The 18,177-nt window shown below is 37.3% G+C and overlaps 1 protein-coding gene across 1 annotated transcript in view; it reads right to left on the bottom strand.

The window, feature by feature from the left end:
* The window catches only part of LOC144451069 (triple functional domain protein-like), a 365,406-nt gene extending 351,201 nt beyond the window's left edge, over window positions 1-14,205 (bottom strand). Inside the window, exons 1-4 of the mRNA XM_078141839.1 lie at window positions 14,047-14,205; window positions 11,450-11,619; window positions 4,578-4,749; window positions 552-695 (exon numbers count right to left, since the gene is read on the bottom strand). Of these exons, the coding sequence (XP_077997965.1) occupies window positions 552-695; window positions 4,578-4,749; window positions 11,450-11,619; window positions 14,047-14,079 (519 nt within the window). The 5' untranslated portion in view covers window positions 14,080-14,205. The remainder of the gene's footprint in view (window positions 1-551; window positions 696-4,577; window positions 4,750-11,449; window positions 11,620-14,046) is intronic.
* Window positions 14,206-18,177: the final 3,972 nt, after the last annotated feature.

The following is an 18,177-nucleotide window of genomic DNA, read 5'->3' as shown; positions in this document are numbered from 1 at the left end:
GTTGCCTCATACCCTTGTGTGGACCATCGACAATAATTTATTTTGATGGACACTCACTTACATTACACTCCAATGGCTGACAGTAGTGCAATGTGTACATATAGTATGTATATTCATGTATATGTACTGTGACTCTCTTACTGGAGAGATATTCTCTACTGGGGTACTTATTTTTTTGTCATTACTTTTTATGCTTGTTTATATGGGCCTCAAACCTGATTCAAACAATAATAAATAAACAATAAAAATTGAATAATATAACAATAATTACTACTAATAATAATATAAATAATAATAACAAGAACAATGGAAGTCAATTATTGTATTAACAATAGTTTGGAAAACATGTGAAATACTCTACGCTGTCTATTTCTGAAGATAAACTGACAATTTCTATGAAAGGTTTTGTCTCCAATACAGTTGACAAAACAAAAGAAGGGGTGATATTAAAATATTAATACAACACAAAGGGCACTGTAACACACGGTGTGGACAAAACAGATGTGAGGCAGCAGCTATTTAACATACATTTATCGCTTTTTCCTACTTACCCTTTGTAAGAGTTCAAAAGTCTGGTTCTGAATATGTGACACATTTTCTACATGCATTTGTAGGATATATTCAGCTGATGTGATGTCTTGGCCCAGATCTGTGTTCTGCATGTCTGTGGTCCATACTTCAAGCCTACTGGAAAGCTATGGATTGACAGAATAACATAAATATATTGTCAGAGTTTGGGGCTATGGATTGACAGAATAACAAATATATTGTCAGAGTTTGGGGCTATGGATTGACAGAATAACAAATATATTGTCAGAGTTTGGGGCTATGGATTGACAGAATAACAAATATATTGTCAGAGTTTGGGGCTATGGATTGACAGGATAACATAAATATATTGTCAGAGTTTGGGGCTATGGATTGACAGAATAACAAATATATTGTCAGAGTTTGGGGCAATGGGTTGACAGGATAACATAAATATATTGTCAGAGTTTGGGGCTATGGGTTGACAGAATAACATAAATATATTGTCAGAGTTTGGGGCTATGGATTGACAGAATAACAAATATATTGTCAGAGTTTGGGGCTATGGGTTGACAGAATAACAAATATATTGTCAGAGTTTGGAGCTATGGGTTGACAGAATAACATAAATATATTGTCAGTTTGGGGCTATGGATTGACAGAATAACAAATATATTGTCAGAGTTTGGGGCTATGGATTGACAGAATAACAAATATATTGTCAGAGTTTGGGGCTATGGGTTGACAGAATAACATAAATATATTGTCAGTTTGGGGCTATGGATTGACAGAATAACAAATACAACTATGGAATATAGAGCGTTGCGGTTGCTTGCATGAAGTGAGCTTCAAGCAGAGACAATTTAGGTAAAGACAACAAGATAAGTGACACAAAACAACAGCCGGTGCCTCTGATGTCGGTTGACGGAAAGCTTTATGATTTTGTTTATATCTGCCATGTTCTAAAATAAACTCCCACGGTGTTCTAGGACTGTTCATGCTGTCAACGTGACTTCCTTTACAGCTGATAACATTAGATAAGATTGTACAAGACGCACCATAGCACATACCATTTCTCGGTAGGGTTGGTCTTTGAATTTTGAAATGTTACATCTTAATGTTGGTGAAATGAAACCGAGTGGTGTGTATTTTTGATTATGGAATGTTTAGTCTATTACAAAATAATTGGCAAGAAATAGCATTTATTACTTAGATACACGTACATTAGTGTTATCAATGCCGACACAACACACAGCCAAAATGGAATGAGCGATGGGAAGAGAGATATAACTTACGTGTACTGACAGCAAACTAAGGCCCGTACACCACACACGTGTTTGTACAGTCACATAATGTGTCGACCAGAATTGAAGCCATCTTTTTGCAAATCAGAGGTAGCAAAGATGTCGGAATTACATGTACCAAGCGAGGACAACAGTACATGATTTGGTATAGCATGTTTACAGAAGGCATTGTTTACCCTTGCATGCCGATGGGAAAGCCAAAGTCAATTATCTACATGTCGGACAAGCAGTTGGGTTTGAAATAATGATAAATTGATAACATGTCGAGTATTTTGTTCCAACTCTCACAACTTTTGAGTGTAAATTTACATGAACCATTTTCCGAGGGATGACTTCATTTTGTAAAAGTAATGCTATGTGTGCGCCTGCTGGATAACAAAATAAATCATTCGAAGTACATGAATAGACAAAATAATAAATCCATTTCAATACTGATTTCAGTGATCAACAAATAACATGTTGTATGTAGCTTGAATTATAATAAGATGAAGTTGTTACTGTTGTTGTTGTTGTTGTTGTTGTTGTTGTTGTTGTTGTTGTTGTTGTATACGAAATTGTATTTAATATTATACTTCATAATGGTATGATCATGAGTCTCTGGTTTGAGCCACACTGTCCCATTATCACATTATCACATGCAGTGTCCTAATCAGTAAACAGAGTGTGTCACCGGGAATCCTGTGGTGTTTATACTTTGAAAAGTTACCGACACTGATTATATTGTATGTCTTTGCTTGAAACTTGTCTCATTCTTCTTTGCCACAAGCAAGCAACCGCAACGCTGTTATTTCCAAAGTTGTATATTGTCAGAGTTTGGGGCTATGGGTTGACAGAATAACAAATATATTGTCAGAGTTTGGAGCTATGGGTTGACAGAATAACATAAATATATTGTCAGAGTTTGGAGCTATGGGTTGACAGAATAACATATATATTGTCAGAGTTTGGGGCAATAGGTTGACAGAATAACATAAATATATTGTCAGAGTTTGGGGCTATGGGTTGACAGAATAACATATATATTGTCAGAGTTTGGGGCAATGGGTTGACAGAATAACATAAATATATTGTCAGAGTTTGGGGCTATGGGTTGACAGAATAACATAAATATATTGTCAGTTTGGGGCTATGGATTGACAGAATAACAAATATATTGTCAGAGTTTGGGGCAATGGGTTGACAGGATAACATAAATATATTGTCAGAGTTTGGGGCTATGGATTGACAGAATAACATAAATATATTGTCAGAGTTTGGAGCTATGGGTTGACAGAATAACAAATATATTGTCAGAGTTTGGGGCAATAGGTTGACAGAATAACATAAATATATTGTCAGAGTTTGGGGCTATGGGTTGACAGGATAACATAAATATATTGTCAGAGTTTGGGGCTATAGGTTGACAGAATAACATAAATATATTGTCAGAGTTTGAGGCTATGGGTTGACAGGATAACAAATATATTGTCAGAGTTTGGAGCTATGGGTTGACAGAATAACATAAATATATTGTCAGAGTTTGGGGCTATGGGTTGACAGGATAACATAAATATATTGTCAGAGTTTGGGGCTATGGGTTGACAGAATAACATAAATATATTGTCAGAGTTTGGGGCTATGGGTTGACAGGATAACAAATATATTGTCAGAGTTTGGGGCTATGGGTTGACAGAATAACATAAATATATTGTGGAGGAAATGTACGTCCTAGGAGATTTTATATTGTCTACACTTCTTTTCATTAACTCTGATTTTGTTTGAGAATCGTAATGTGAATATATTTCATCTCTATACTATATCTAAATTTATAACACCTCGTGTTTACATAGCCTTCAGTGATTGGCTTTGATTGTGCTACGTGGTATGGACATTTGACACAGAGTGACCTAAAGTTTGCATATAGTGGGCACTAGTTGCATTCTATTTTCCCTAAGGCAATATTCAGTATCTAGCACAGAAGTCTTATCAGGGATTTACTTCGACTACAGAAAGAATATGTACCTGAGAATATGATGTGTTATAAAACACTTATTGCCTGGCCTTATTTGGGCACTAGTAGATGTCATATTGCCTGGCCTTATTTGGGCACTAGTAGATGTCATATTGCCTGGCCTTATTTGGGCACTAGTAGATGTCATATTACCTGGCCTTATTTGGGCACTAGTAAATGTCGTATTACCTGGCCTTATTTGGGCACTAGTAGATGTCATATTGCCTGGCCTTATTTGGGCACTAGTAGATGTCATATTACCTGGCCTTATTTGGGCACTAGTAGATGTCATATTGCCTGGCCTTATTTGGGCACTAGTAGATGTCATATTACCTGGCCTTATTTGGGCACTAGTAAATGTCATATTACCTGGCCTTATTTGGGCACTAGTAGTTGTCATATTGCCTGGCCTTATTTGGGCACTAGTAGATGTCGTATTACCTGGCCTTATTTGGGCACTAGTAGTTGTCATATTACCTGGCCTTATTTGGGCACTAGTAGATGTCATATTGCCTGGCCTTATTTGGGCACTAGTAGATGTCATATTACCTGGCCTTATTTGGGCACTAGTAGATGTCATATTACTAGTAGATGTCACATGCTGTTATGTAGCAACTATATGAAAGCCTCGGGAACAGTTGCTACACAGCACCTCACATGGTAATAGACATTTACTACTGCCTTCATAGGCAGGCAGTAAGTGTATAATATTCCATGTCATAACTAACATACTTTATAGTACTCTGTATACTTACCTCCAAAGCTTCCCTTTCAAATTGTCGAAGTTGTAAACACAACTCAAGTTTAAGTTTTCGAGATGCCCATAGTTCATCTAACTGTCGCCTGTTCTCCTCTAAATTATGAATAATACCATCAATGTGCCCATAGGCATTGTGATGCTGGTTGCCAGTTTCCATGGCAACATGCCTGAAATGAACATGATGGAACAGTTACCAGCTGAAAATTCAATTCAACAATGTATGATGTATTGAGGAGAGGGTATAGATGGGTTTCCATGACAATGTCTGAAATGATATGCAATAAATATTTACATTTTACAAGTTGTAGGAGTGTATGTTCCAAGTTGGAGGAGTGTATGTTCCTGACCAGCAACCCATTTATGACTGGTTGCAATAGTTTTTGATATGTTGTGTAAAACAACTACAACAGTGTAGGAGATTGACACCACTATACATGTGTGTCACACCACTACAACAGTGTAGGAGATTGACACCACTATACATGTGTCATACCACTACAACAGTGTAGGAGATTGACACCACTATACACGTGTCACACCACTACAACAGTATAGGAGATTGACACCACTATACACGTGTGTCACACCACTACAACAGTATAGGAGACTGACACCACTATACACGTGTGTCACACCACTACAACAGTGTAGGAGATTGACACCACTATACATGTGTCACACCACTACAACAGTGTAGGAGATTGACACCACTATACATGTGTGTCACACCACTACAACAGTGTAGGAGATTGACACCACTATACACGTGTCACACCACTACAACAGTGTAGGAGATTGACACCATTATACATGTGTGTCACACCACTACAACAGTGTAGGAGATTGACACCACTATACACGTGTCACACCACTACAACAGTGTAGGAGATTGACACCACTATACACGTGTCACACCACTACAACAGTGTAGGAGATTGACACCACTATACACGTGTGTCACACCACTACAACAATGTAGGAGATTGACACCACTATACATGTGTGTCACACCACTACAACAGTGTAGGAGATTGACACCACTATACACGTGTCACACCACTACAACAGTGTAGGAGATTGACACCACTATACACGTGTCACACCACTACAACAGTGTAGGAGATTGACACCACTATACACGTGTCACACCACTACAACAGTGTAGGAGATTGACACCACTACACACGTGTCACACCACTACAACAGTATAGGAGATTGACACCATTATACACGTGTGTCACACCACTACAACAGTATAGGAGACTGACACCACTATACAGGTATACAGGTATACAGGTATACAGGTACAATTCTGATTATAGGCCTTATTTAGGCCTCTGATATCAGATCATGTTGAATTAAAGTCTTGTCAGTGCGTATGCTAGCATAGTCTTCAAATTTAAATTTCATTTGCAAGTCCTTCCCAGTGTCTATCTAAACGTCTCTCAAAATTATATACATTTGGTGCATCAACCACATGATTGGGAAGACTATTCCATTGGTTTATACTTCTATGTACAAAAGAAAATTTCCTAATATCCAGCCTAGTATGGACTTTGTACAGTTTATATTGATGCCCTCTAGTGTCACAATGTCTGGTCTTGAGAAAATCAGTCACTCTAGTGTCATATTTCCCCGACATAATTTTATAGAGTTCAATCATATCTCCCCGTAGACGACGGTAAGCCAAAGTTGGTAAGTTCAGATGCCTTAGTCTTTCCTGGTATGACAATTCTCTAAATCCTGGAATTAACTTGGTAGCTCTGCGCTGTACGTTCTCGATGGCAATAATATCCTTTTTGAGGTAAGGTGCCCAAACTTGATTTGCATATTCCAAATGTGGTCTAACCAGACCTTTGTACAATAATAAAAAACTTTCTTTGTCAAGATGAGCATAAGTTCTCCTTATCAGACCCATTATGGAATTTGCCTTATTTATTTTTGTAGACATGTGACTTGAAAAGGATAGCTTATCATCCACGATTACTCCTATATCCTTCTCTTCCTTTGTATTTCTAAGTTTGACCTTATTTTGTCCCATGGTATATGATCTATCTGACAAGTGTGTCTTTCCTATCCGCATACTGGCACATTTATCTGGATGAAATTTCAGAAGAGAGTTCTCTGTCCAAGTATACATGTTATCAATATCTATTTGTAAGCAATCACAGTCTTCTTCCTTGAATATTCCCCTGAAAACTTTGGTATCGTCTGCGAATAGATATATTTCTGAGCTTTGTACTACATCTGGAAGTGTGTTGATATATATTACAAAAAGTATGGGTCCTAAGACAGATCCTTGGGGTATACCACTTAGCACCTCCTGCCATTCCGATGAAACGCCATTTACAATAACTTTTTGTTTCCGATTATTGAGGAAAGCAGATATCCAGTTTAGCAGCAGGCTTGGGATCCCATAGTATTGAAGTTTCTCCATTAAACGCCTATGAGGCACTTTGTCAAAGGCCTTCATAAAGTCACAGTACACAACATCAACACATCCTCCAAGATCAATAATTTCTGTCCACTTGTCTAGGACTTTGATTAGTTGTAGTACAGTCGAACGACCACTGATGAAACCAAACTGTTGATCACTAAACAAGTTATTACTGTTCATATATTTCACAATAGAGTTCCTTATCAGGGTTTCCATTATTTTACAGACAACACTTGTAAGGATGATTGGTCGGTAATTGCTGGCTAACCATTTACAACCTTTCTTAAATATAGGCGTAACTTTGGCACACTTCCAGTCATTCGGTATTGTCCCTGTCTTTAGTGATGTGTTATAAATTATGGTTAATGGGGTACAGAGCACTTCTCTAAGTTCATATAATATTCTGGGATGTACGAGGTCAGGGCCTGGTGATTTTGAGGTTTTTAACTTGGATAAAATCTTAAGTGTAGTCTCTGGAGTAATATTCAGCTCAAGTATGTGTCTAGCATGTATGGTATTTGGTAAATCCCAGTGGCCTTGTTGTTCCCTTGTGAAGACTGATGAAAAGAAATCAGCAAGAACCTCTGCTTTTTCTTTGTCACAGGTGGTCATATCTTCTCCTTTATCATTGCCTGTTTTGGATAGGTTCGGTATTCCAGTTCTTAATTTAGATTTAGAACTGGCATAGCCCCAGAACTTTTTTGGGTTTGTCTTGACCTCCTTTGCCACTGACTTTTCATAATCTTTCTGTATTTTCCTTGTTATTCTTCTAACTTGGTTTCGGATTTTACAATAGTCCTGATATACTTGACCATCTTTTGTTTGCAAGAATCTTTGCCATAATCTGTTCTTCTTTTTAACCTTTGCTAAAGTTTTTCTATCCAGGGGTACAGCATAGTTCTTTTTGGACGGATTCACAACTTTCTGTGGAATGCAGACTGTTTCCGCTTCTCTATAAATTTCTAGAAATGTGTTCCATTGTATATTCACATCATCTCCGCAGGAATTAAGTACTTCTGCCCAGTCTATACTTAACATTTCTTTCATTTTATTGTAGTCTCCATTATCATATTTATATCTAATCTTTGGTTGTACATTGTCACCTTTAACACACATGACTTTGATCTTCAACATAGAATGGTCACTCTTCCCCAGGGGGGCATCATGTTCTACACAATCTACAATTTCCTTTTCATTTGTGAAGACAAGGTCTAAGATAGAAGGCCTATCAGTACCTCTCCCCCTGGTTGGTGAATTCACATGTTGATGTAGATAGCAGTCTCGGACAGCCTCAATAAAGTTGAATTCCTTACCAGTTCCTGATGCAGTATTTCTATAAATGTTCCAGTCTATATTTGGATAGTTCATATCACCTGCAATTACGGTATGCGAATGTTTCATATCAGCAAGACAACTAAATAAATTATTTATACTTTCATCATTTGTTGGATTTGAACTCGGACTTCTGTATAGTGAACAAAACAACAAAGTGTCTGGTCCTTCTAGGCTTATTTCACAAACTTGTGCTTCCTGGACTGAGATCAGTTGATCTACATCCAATAAATTATAGGATAAATGCTTATTTATATACAGTAACATTCCCCTGCCGATGACCTCAGTAATGTTTAGTGCTTCCAGATTATACCCTTGCAGGTTAAACTGTGCTATATTTAAACTGTATTTGAAGTGCTTAGGTTTAACTTCAGAAATTGCAATTATATCGGGTTCATTCTCCTTCACTCTACAGCTTAACTCTTGAAATTTCTCTTGGGTCAGGACATCAGCATTTGTACTCCATATTTCTATATTTCTCTTTGTGACTGATCCACCTCTCTTGGTGGTCTTCTCTTTATTTTCACAACTCTTCTGTCCCACGGAAGCCCTCTGACTGCGTAGAAAAAATGTGGGTCGTTCATTTCTGTATTCCTCTTTCTTACATCTTCTTGGAGTCCTTTATCCACCTCTCTTTCCTGTCTTGTCATATCATTCTTAATGCTTATCTTGTTGTAGGGATCCCTAGCATCCTTCAGCTTATATAAATTCTTCATAACTTTAAACTTCATTTCTTCAGTGTGGAATGATACAAGTAGAGGTCTAGGTTTGGCAGTCTTGTGGGATCCTTCTTCATCATCATTATTATCTACCTGCTCCTTCTTGCCTAGTCTTCTAACTTCCACTTCAACTTCCTTATTTCCACTAGTTATCTCTATCACATTAGCCAAGTGTTCTTTATCATACTTTAACAGCTCAGATCTTAGTATACTTGATCCCTCTGGTAAGTTGAATACCACTATATTCTTTTGTCTTGATATTCTATCACTTATGTTGCTACATACCTCCTTTACAACCTCTTCTTGATTCTTAGTTTGGGCTTGTGATTTCACTACCGGGTCCACTTCTAGTCTAGCCTTGATGTCGTTTATTTCTGTTTGCATAAAGTCTAGTTTATTCACAACTTCTTTTCTGAAACCTTCTAAGAAATTGCTACATCTTAGCTCTATCTCCCGCTCCTCTTTTATGCATCTCATTGCTTTCGCTACACAGTTGTCGCAGAACCAGGGGAAATCTGGCCTGTCTCCTACGTTTTTATATGTTGCTTCTGGTATCTTCAGGCACTTAATGCATCTCCTAGTCTCACAGTAATCACATTTAAGGAGTTTACACTTTTTGTCGGAAGACGAAATTTGACATGTATCACATTCCCAACCTTCGTCACCTATGATGCTGCTCGTAGACTGCAAGGTTCCTCTTACTCTTTTTCCTCTTCTTGGTTGTTGTGGTTGTATGAGAAACTGGCTTGACGACGTTTCATTTTGTTGACGATGGTCGCCGCCATCTTGGATTTCTTGGGCTGCACAGGCCATACTTCAAGTCGGCGAATATCGACCAAATACTCCAACCCAGACTGTTTCCTCTGATTAGTGTAATCAAAAACTATTCAACTCTGTTTACTATTACTCTTAGTCAACTAAAGTCACTAAAAGTCCATTTTTTTTTCGGACTGATGGTCCGCGATGCAAACTAGATGTTCGCACATTTCACGCATGCGCACTCGTGTGTCACACCACTACAACAGTGTAGGAGATTGACACCACTATACATGTGTCACACCACTACAACAGTGTAGGAGATTGACACCACTATACACGTGTCACACCACTACAACAGTATAGGAGATTGACAACACTATACACGTGTCACACCACTACAACAGTATAGGAGATTGACACCACTATACACGTGTCACACCACTACAACAGTGTAGGAGATTGACACCACTATACATGTGTGTCACACCACTACAACAGTTTAGGAGATTGACACCACTATACATGTGTCACACCACTACAACAGTGTAGGAGATTGACACCACTATACATGTGTCACACCACTACAACAGTGTAGGAGATTGACACCACTATACACGTGTCACACCACTACAACAGTGTAGGAGATTGACACCACTATACACGTGTCACACCACTACAACAGTGTAGGAGATTGACACGACTATACATGTGTCACACCACTACAACAGTGTAGGAGATTGACACCACTATACACGTGTGTCACACCACTACAACAGTGTAGGAGATTGACACCACTATACATGTGTCACACCACTACAACAGTGTAGGAGATTGACACCACTATACACGTGTGTCACACCACTACAACAGTGTAGGAGATTGACACCACTATACACGTGTCACACCACTACAACAGTGTAGGAGATTGACACCACTACACACGTGTCACACCACTACAACAGTGTAGGAGATTGACACCACTATACACGTGTGTCACACCACTACAACAGTGTAGGAGATTGACACCACTACACACGTGTCACACCACTACAACAGTGTAGGAGATTGACACCACTATACATGTGTGTCACACCACTACAACAGTGTAGGAGATTGACACCACTATACATGTGTCATACCACTACAACAGTGTAGGAGATTGACACCACTATACATGTGTCATACCACTACAACAGTGTAGGAGATTGACACCACTACACACGTGTCACACCACTACAACAGTGTAGGAGATTGACACCACTATACATGTGTGTCACACCACTACAACAGTGTAGGAGATTGACACCACTATACATGTGTCACACCACTACAACAGTGTAGGAGATTGACACCACTATACATGTGTCATACCACTACAACAGTGTAGGAGATTGACACCACTATACACGTGTGTTCCTATACATCTATTGATGAAGTAATATTAGGCTACATGCCACACTTTTGTATACGTTGGGTCACACCATTATATCAGTATAGAGGTAGTCACCATTTATGTATTTCTCGGCCTTATCACCCATCTATGAGGTAATTTTAGACTAGCTGCAACAGTGTTATATATGCTGGGTCACACCAATATAACAGTATAGGGGGTTGTCTTACCTTAGTGCATCAATTAATGTTTGACCTTCACTTATTGTGTTGACACAAGCATCCACAGTGATCTGTCTCTGGTGTTCAAATCGAGCTAAAAGTTCCTCACTGCCTTCAACGCTTTCAGATAGTTCATCAGATTGTAGGTTGTCTTTAAGTTCACTAAACCAAAGTTGTAACTGAAATAACAACAAAATAAGTGACATTAGTTATGTATAATATTATATATATATATATATATATATATATATATATATATATATATATATATATATATATATATATATATATATATATATATATATATATATATATATATATATATATATATATATACATACATATACATGCACACACACACACACACACACACACACACACATATATATTTTTATATATATGTACATATGTATATACCACTACATATATAGTATTAAGTATATATACCACTACATATATAGTATTAAGTATATATACCACTACATATATAGTATTAAGTATATATACCACTACATATATAATATTAAGTATATATACCACTACATATATAGTATTAAGTATATATACCACTACATATATAATATTATGCATATATACCACTACATATATAGTATTAAGTATATATACCACTACATATATATAATATTATATATATATATATATGACTAATCATGATATCATAACATTCTCTTGCCATGGGCAGGCAGGCTGTATATATATATATAATATGATACATTCTCTTGGGCAGGCTGTGTTCCTGTTTTGGCATACAAGGGACTGCTTTAAATTGGTTTGAATCCTTTCTGAAAGGTAGAACGCAACAAGTGTCTGTTAAGTCGATGATGTCGGATGAACGCATTCTGAAATATGGTGTACCACAGGGTTCGGTGCTTGGGCCTGTTTTGTTTGCTTTGTACATATGGCTCCAATTGAGGACATCATCAGACGTCATGGCTTAAATTCCATTATATATGCTGATGACTCTGGGTTATATATTGCTTGTGACACCCTTGCTCAACCCACTGTAGTTACACGTGTAGAGGCATGTGTGGATGGAATTCGTCAATGGATGATGACAAATAAGTTGGCTCTCAATGATGGTAAGACAGAGGTTATTTGGTTTACACTCGCAATATTGCGGTTGGTTCGCAGTCAGGTTCGATTAATGTACGAATAGGTGATGCCATGATTTCTCAATCAACTGTTGTGCGTGACCTTGGTGTGATGGTTGACTCTTTTGGACTCATGGATGAGCATATTTGTAAAGTTTGTAAGGGGGCGTCTCATTCACTCTGGCGGTTGAGTAAAATTCGAAAACTGTTGGACCAGTCTAGTGCTGAAAAATTAGTTCATGTTTTTGTTACATCGAAATTAGATTACTGTAATAGTTTGTTTTTCGGTCTACCTGCATATAAATTGAACAAACTTCAACATATTCAAAACTCTGCTGCTCGATTGGTGACAAGATGGAGGATTGGTCGTCAAGCTGATGTGAATCCAGTGCTGAAGGATTTACATTGGCTGCCAGTCGAACAATGAGTTCGTTATAAAATTCTTTTTATTATCTTCAAAATTATCCGTCAAGGAGAAGTAGCACCGAACTACTTGTCCGAACTTATCAGTGTCGATCATCCATTACATAAAACGAGAAAGAGTGTTGGAATCAGGCTGAATCCTTTCTCTATTAAAGATCATGGAAAACAACCTTCTAAAACGTATGGTGACAGGGCTTTCAGTGTGTATGCTCCCAAACTGTGGAATTGTTTACCGCTTGAGCTTCTACTCATACTACTTAAGAAATTTGCTCCTTTCAAGAAGAGTCTTAAAACGTATATTTTCCGACAATGCTATTAATGATGTTTTTAAATTTTTATGTGACCGTGTTTTTTTTTGTTTTTAGAGACGCTTTTTAAATATTCATTGTGTTCTTATGCTAGATTTTTGTTGTTGTTGCTCTTTTGCTAGTCTTTCTCATTTTGTAATGTTCAGACCGCTGAGACATGTTTGTGTAGTGGTCTTTAACCAATAAATTATTATTATGTACTATTATTATTATTATTATTATTATTATTATTATTATTATTATTATTATTATTACAAGTGAAGGGGTTTAAAAAGTATATAATAATAATGCATTGTGTGAAAGACAATTTAGAGGAATGGTGCCTTTTGGTCCTATTGTCAATAAAATGCATCCGTTTGAGCATATATTTGCTATGCCGGCTCATATTTGCTATGCTGATAGACGTTTGAGCGCGCCCTTTCACAACTTTATCTGTACATACTTCTGCATTCAATTTGTGAGAGTCTAAAATATAATAAAAGTAATTTCAACAGTTTCAGAAAAAGTTAAGGGGTGTAATATTATATCATAATGAAAATGTCTGGGAGGACTTTAGTTGAATATCACTGAAGTTGAAGTTTACTACTCAATTAATTTTTACCCCAATTATTATTTCTATATACTTTTTATTTAATTATTATTATATAAACACTGGTATAATACAAAGTTGCCAACCCCTGAAACAGTGAAAGTAGAGAAGCCCAACAATTTGTTTAGATATAACACTCCATTACACACGTCATAGGGATGTCAACATACTTACTTCTTTTGCATGTGTGTGAAAGGACACAGACATATCCAGGAGTTGCCTCCTCCGTTCTACTCTATCAACAAAATCATGGATTCGATCTTCAAGTATTCTTGCAACTTCATATATTTCTTCTGGGGCACACTCTCCACTCTGTGCTAACTTTTCCGCTGCCTCTAATAACTTATCTGCATTGGTGAATGTATTCTGTAAATAAATAAAACATACAATCTTCATTAGGAATGTCAACATACATATTACTTTGGCATGGCAATGTATAGACACAAAGTGTTGACTATACACATCCCTTCTATAATGCTATTCAACTGTACAAACTCAAAAAACAACATATGTGACATTTTTATTATTAATGACAGGCAAATAATAACTCTTACTAGTTTTGATGCCAATGGCATATGACTAAGGTAAAATTATAAGTCTAACTTGTGGACATAACTGTTGATACTAGTTTGACATTGATCAAAAAATCTGTTTGAACTGTGAGTAGAGTATCGGATAGTGTGTCTGTAAACTATCAGATAGTGTGTCTGTAAACTATCGGTATTATTATTATTATAATTCAAATCAACCATCCATATATCCCAAATCAACCATCCATATATCCCAAATCAACCATCCATATATCCCAAATCAACCATCCATATATCCCAAATCAACCATCCATATAATTCAAATCAACCATCCATATATCCCAAATCAACCATCCATATATCCCAAATCAACCATCCATATATCCCAAATCAACCAGCCATATATCCCAAATCAACCATCCATATAATTCAAATCAACCATCCATATATCCCAAATCAACCAGCCATATATCCCAAATCAACCATCCATATATCCCAAATCAACCATCCATATATCCCAAATCAACCATCCATATAATTCAAATCAACCATCCATATATCCCAAATCAACCATCCATATATCCCAAATCAACCATCCATATATCCCAAATCAACCATCCATATATCCCAAATCAACCATCCATATATCCCAAATCAACCAGCCATATATCCCAAATCAACCATCCATATAATTCAAATCAACCATCCATATAATTCAAATCAACCATCCATATATCCCAAATCAACCATCCATATATCCCAAATCAACCAGCCATATATCCCAAATCAACCATCCATATATCCCAAATCAACCATCCATATATCCCAAATCAACCATCCATATATCCCAAATCAACCATCCATATATCCCAAATCAACCAGCCATATATCCCAAATCAACCAGCCATATAATTCAAATCAACCATCCATATAATTCAAATCAACCATCCATATATCCCAAATCAACCATCCATATATCCCAAATCAACCATCCATATATCCCAAATCAACCATCCATATATCCCAAATCAACCAGCCATATATCCCAAATTAACCATCCATATATCCCAAATCAACCATCCATATATCCCAAATCAACCAGCCATATATCCCAAATCAACCAGCCATATATCCCAAATCAACCATCCATATAATTCAAATCAACCATCCATATATCCCAAATCAACCAGCCATATATCCCAAATCAACCATCCATATATCCCAAATCAACCATCCATATATCCCAAATCAACCAGCCATATAATTCAAATCAACCATCCATATATCCCAAATCAACCATCCATATAATTCAAATCAACCATCCATATATCCCAAATCAACCAGCCATATATCCCAAATCAACCAGCCATATATCCCAAATCAACCATCCATATAATTCAAATCAACCATCCATATATCCCAAATCAACCAGCCATATATCCCAAATCAACCATCCATATATCCCAAATCAACCATCCATATATCCCAAATCAACCAGCCATATAATTCAAATCAACCATCCATATAATTCAAATCAACCATCCATATATCCCAAATCAACCATCCATATATCCCAAATCAACCATCCATATATCCCAAATCAACCATCCATATATCCCAAATCAACCAGCCATATATCCCAAATTAACCATCCATATATCCCAAATCAACCATCCATATATCCCAAATCAACCAGCCATATATCCCAAATCAATCAATCCACTAATTCTACATACACTTGTCAAGACTCTATTATAATTCCACTCTATAACCCATTTTTTCATCTTCTTTCTTTCCAAGTATCTTCAACTCACTCACTCCTTCATTCCTTATATTTTCCTCAATTCACTCCCTCGATAAATTTGGCCCTCGTCCCTCAATCATCTAATTGGACCCTCCCATCCCTCAATAGAATAGCCCTTTAATTGCCCATTCCAATGCTCAATCGACTCACTATCTAATCGGCCCCTCAATCTACTCACTAACTAATAAGCCTCTCTATCCCTCTGTTGCCGCCCCAACTAATTGCCCCCTCCTGCTGTTAAATCAATACAATGAATGGTGTAATGTAGACATTTACTGTGTGAATCCTGGTCTAGTCAGCCATGTTGTAGACTCTCTAATTTATCTGTTCACTGATTCATGTAATCCATCAACAATGACTTCATAAGACACAACACAAAGTCACAGGATTAGCAATGGTCCATGATAGACAAAAACATAACAATACAATGTCTATGGATTGTAGACAGACTTTAACAATTGTAAATCAGAGGACAATAGCCTTGGTTTTCATCATAGTTGGAATGTGGATAACTAAAACCTACTTTGGTGGGCTATAGTTTACAATGGAACATTGAATTCAATGTTCATTTTGTCATCATAGTATTAAAACACAAATATCCATATCTCTAATCTGGTTGCATTAGTTTCCTAAATATTGGCATGGAATGTGTATGGATGAGGGTATATGGCGGGTTTCCCTGATGTGGTGGGGGGTTGTTCTGTGATGTGGGGAGAGTTGCCCTATGTAGTAGTAGTAGTAGTAGTAGTAGTAGTAGTAGTAGTAGTAGTAGTAGTAGTAGTAGTAGTAGTAGTAGTAGTAGTAGTAAAATTTATTTAAGAACAGGGTAGCCAGGAAACAAGGTACAGAAGCTGATTTCCACCTGGGCCCTGTTACCACACACACACAAAAAAAACATTACATACACACAAAAAGAGATTACAAACAATGTGAAAGCAATGTTTAACAAGACGATGAAAAAGCAACAATATCAATCAATAAATTGGGGGGGGGGGGGGGGGTCTATGTGATGTGGGGGGAGTTGCCCTATGTGATGTGGTGATTGTTCTGTGATGTGGTGGTGGGGGGGAGTTGCCCTATGTGATGTGGTGGTTGTTCTGTGATGTGGAGGGAGTTGCCCTATGTGATGTGGTGGTTGTTCTGTGATGTGGGGGAGTTGCCCTATGTGATGTGGTGGTTGTTCTGTGATGTGGGGGAGTTGCCCTATGTGATGTGGTGGTTGTTCTGTGATGTGGTGGTGGTGGTGGTGGTGGGTTGCCCTATGTGATGTGGTGGTTGTTCTATGTGATGTGGTGGTTGTTCTGTGATGTGGGGGGAGTTGCCCTGTGTGATGTGGGGGTTGCTCTGTGATGTGTGTGTGTGTGTGTGTGTGTGTGTGTGTGTGTGTGTGTGTGTGTGTGTGTGTGTGTGTGTGGTGGGGGGGTTGCCCTATGTGATGATGGGGTGCTCAATTTTGAATGATAAATGAAATGCATAACATATAGTAACTTTGATAGCTATTTACCACTATTATACAAATAAGACATTATCTTCTTGTCTATGTATGCATCAATATATTCTATCTAATACTACAAATGTAGTCTACACTGCACTCAGTTGTTTGCCTATGAAAATTTAAGGACAACACATCTATCACTCCATCAATCAATCACTCAATCAATCAATCAATCAATCAATCAATCAATCAATCAATCAATCAATCAATCAGAAAATCTATAGAGCGCCTGTATCCAATATGATTATCAAGTGGAGTCCAGAGGCACTGTAAATGTTGAAATCTTTCATGAATAAGTAAACTATGTTTTAAGGTTCTTCTTGAAGGCATTAACTATGGCTATCCGTCCAAGATCCAGTGACAGCTTGTTCCAAAGACATGGTGTGGCACGTAAGAAAAGCATGGCCACCAAAGGAATTAAGTCTGTAATTAGGTTCATAGTAAATATTTGTCCAGTGACTGAAGTGTGCAGAAAT

The sequence above is a fragment of the Glandiceps talaboti genome, chromosome 20 (assembly GCF_964340395.1).
Source record: "Glandiceps talaboti chromosome 20, keGlaTala1.1, whole genome shotgun sequence".
NCBI classification, from domain to species: Eukaryota; Metazoa; Hemichordata; class Enteropneusta; family Spengelidae; genus Glandiceps; species Glandiceps talaboti.
Note: the sequence above shows the minus strand (reverse complement) of the source record. Positions and strands in the feature narration are given on the sequence as shown.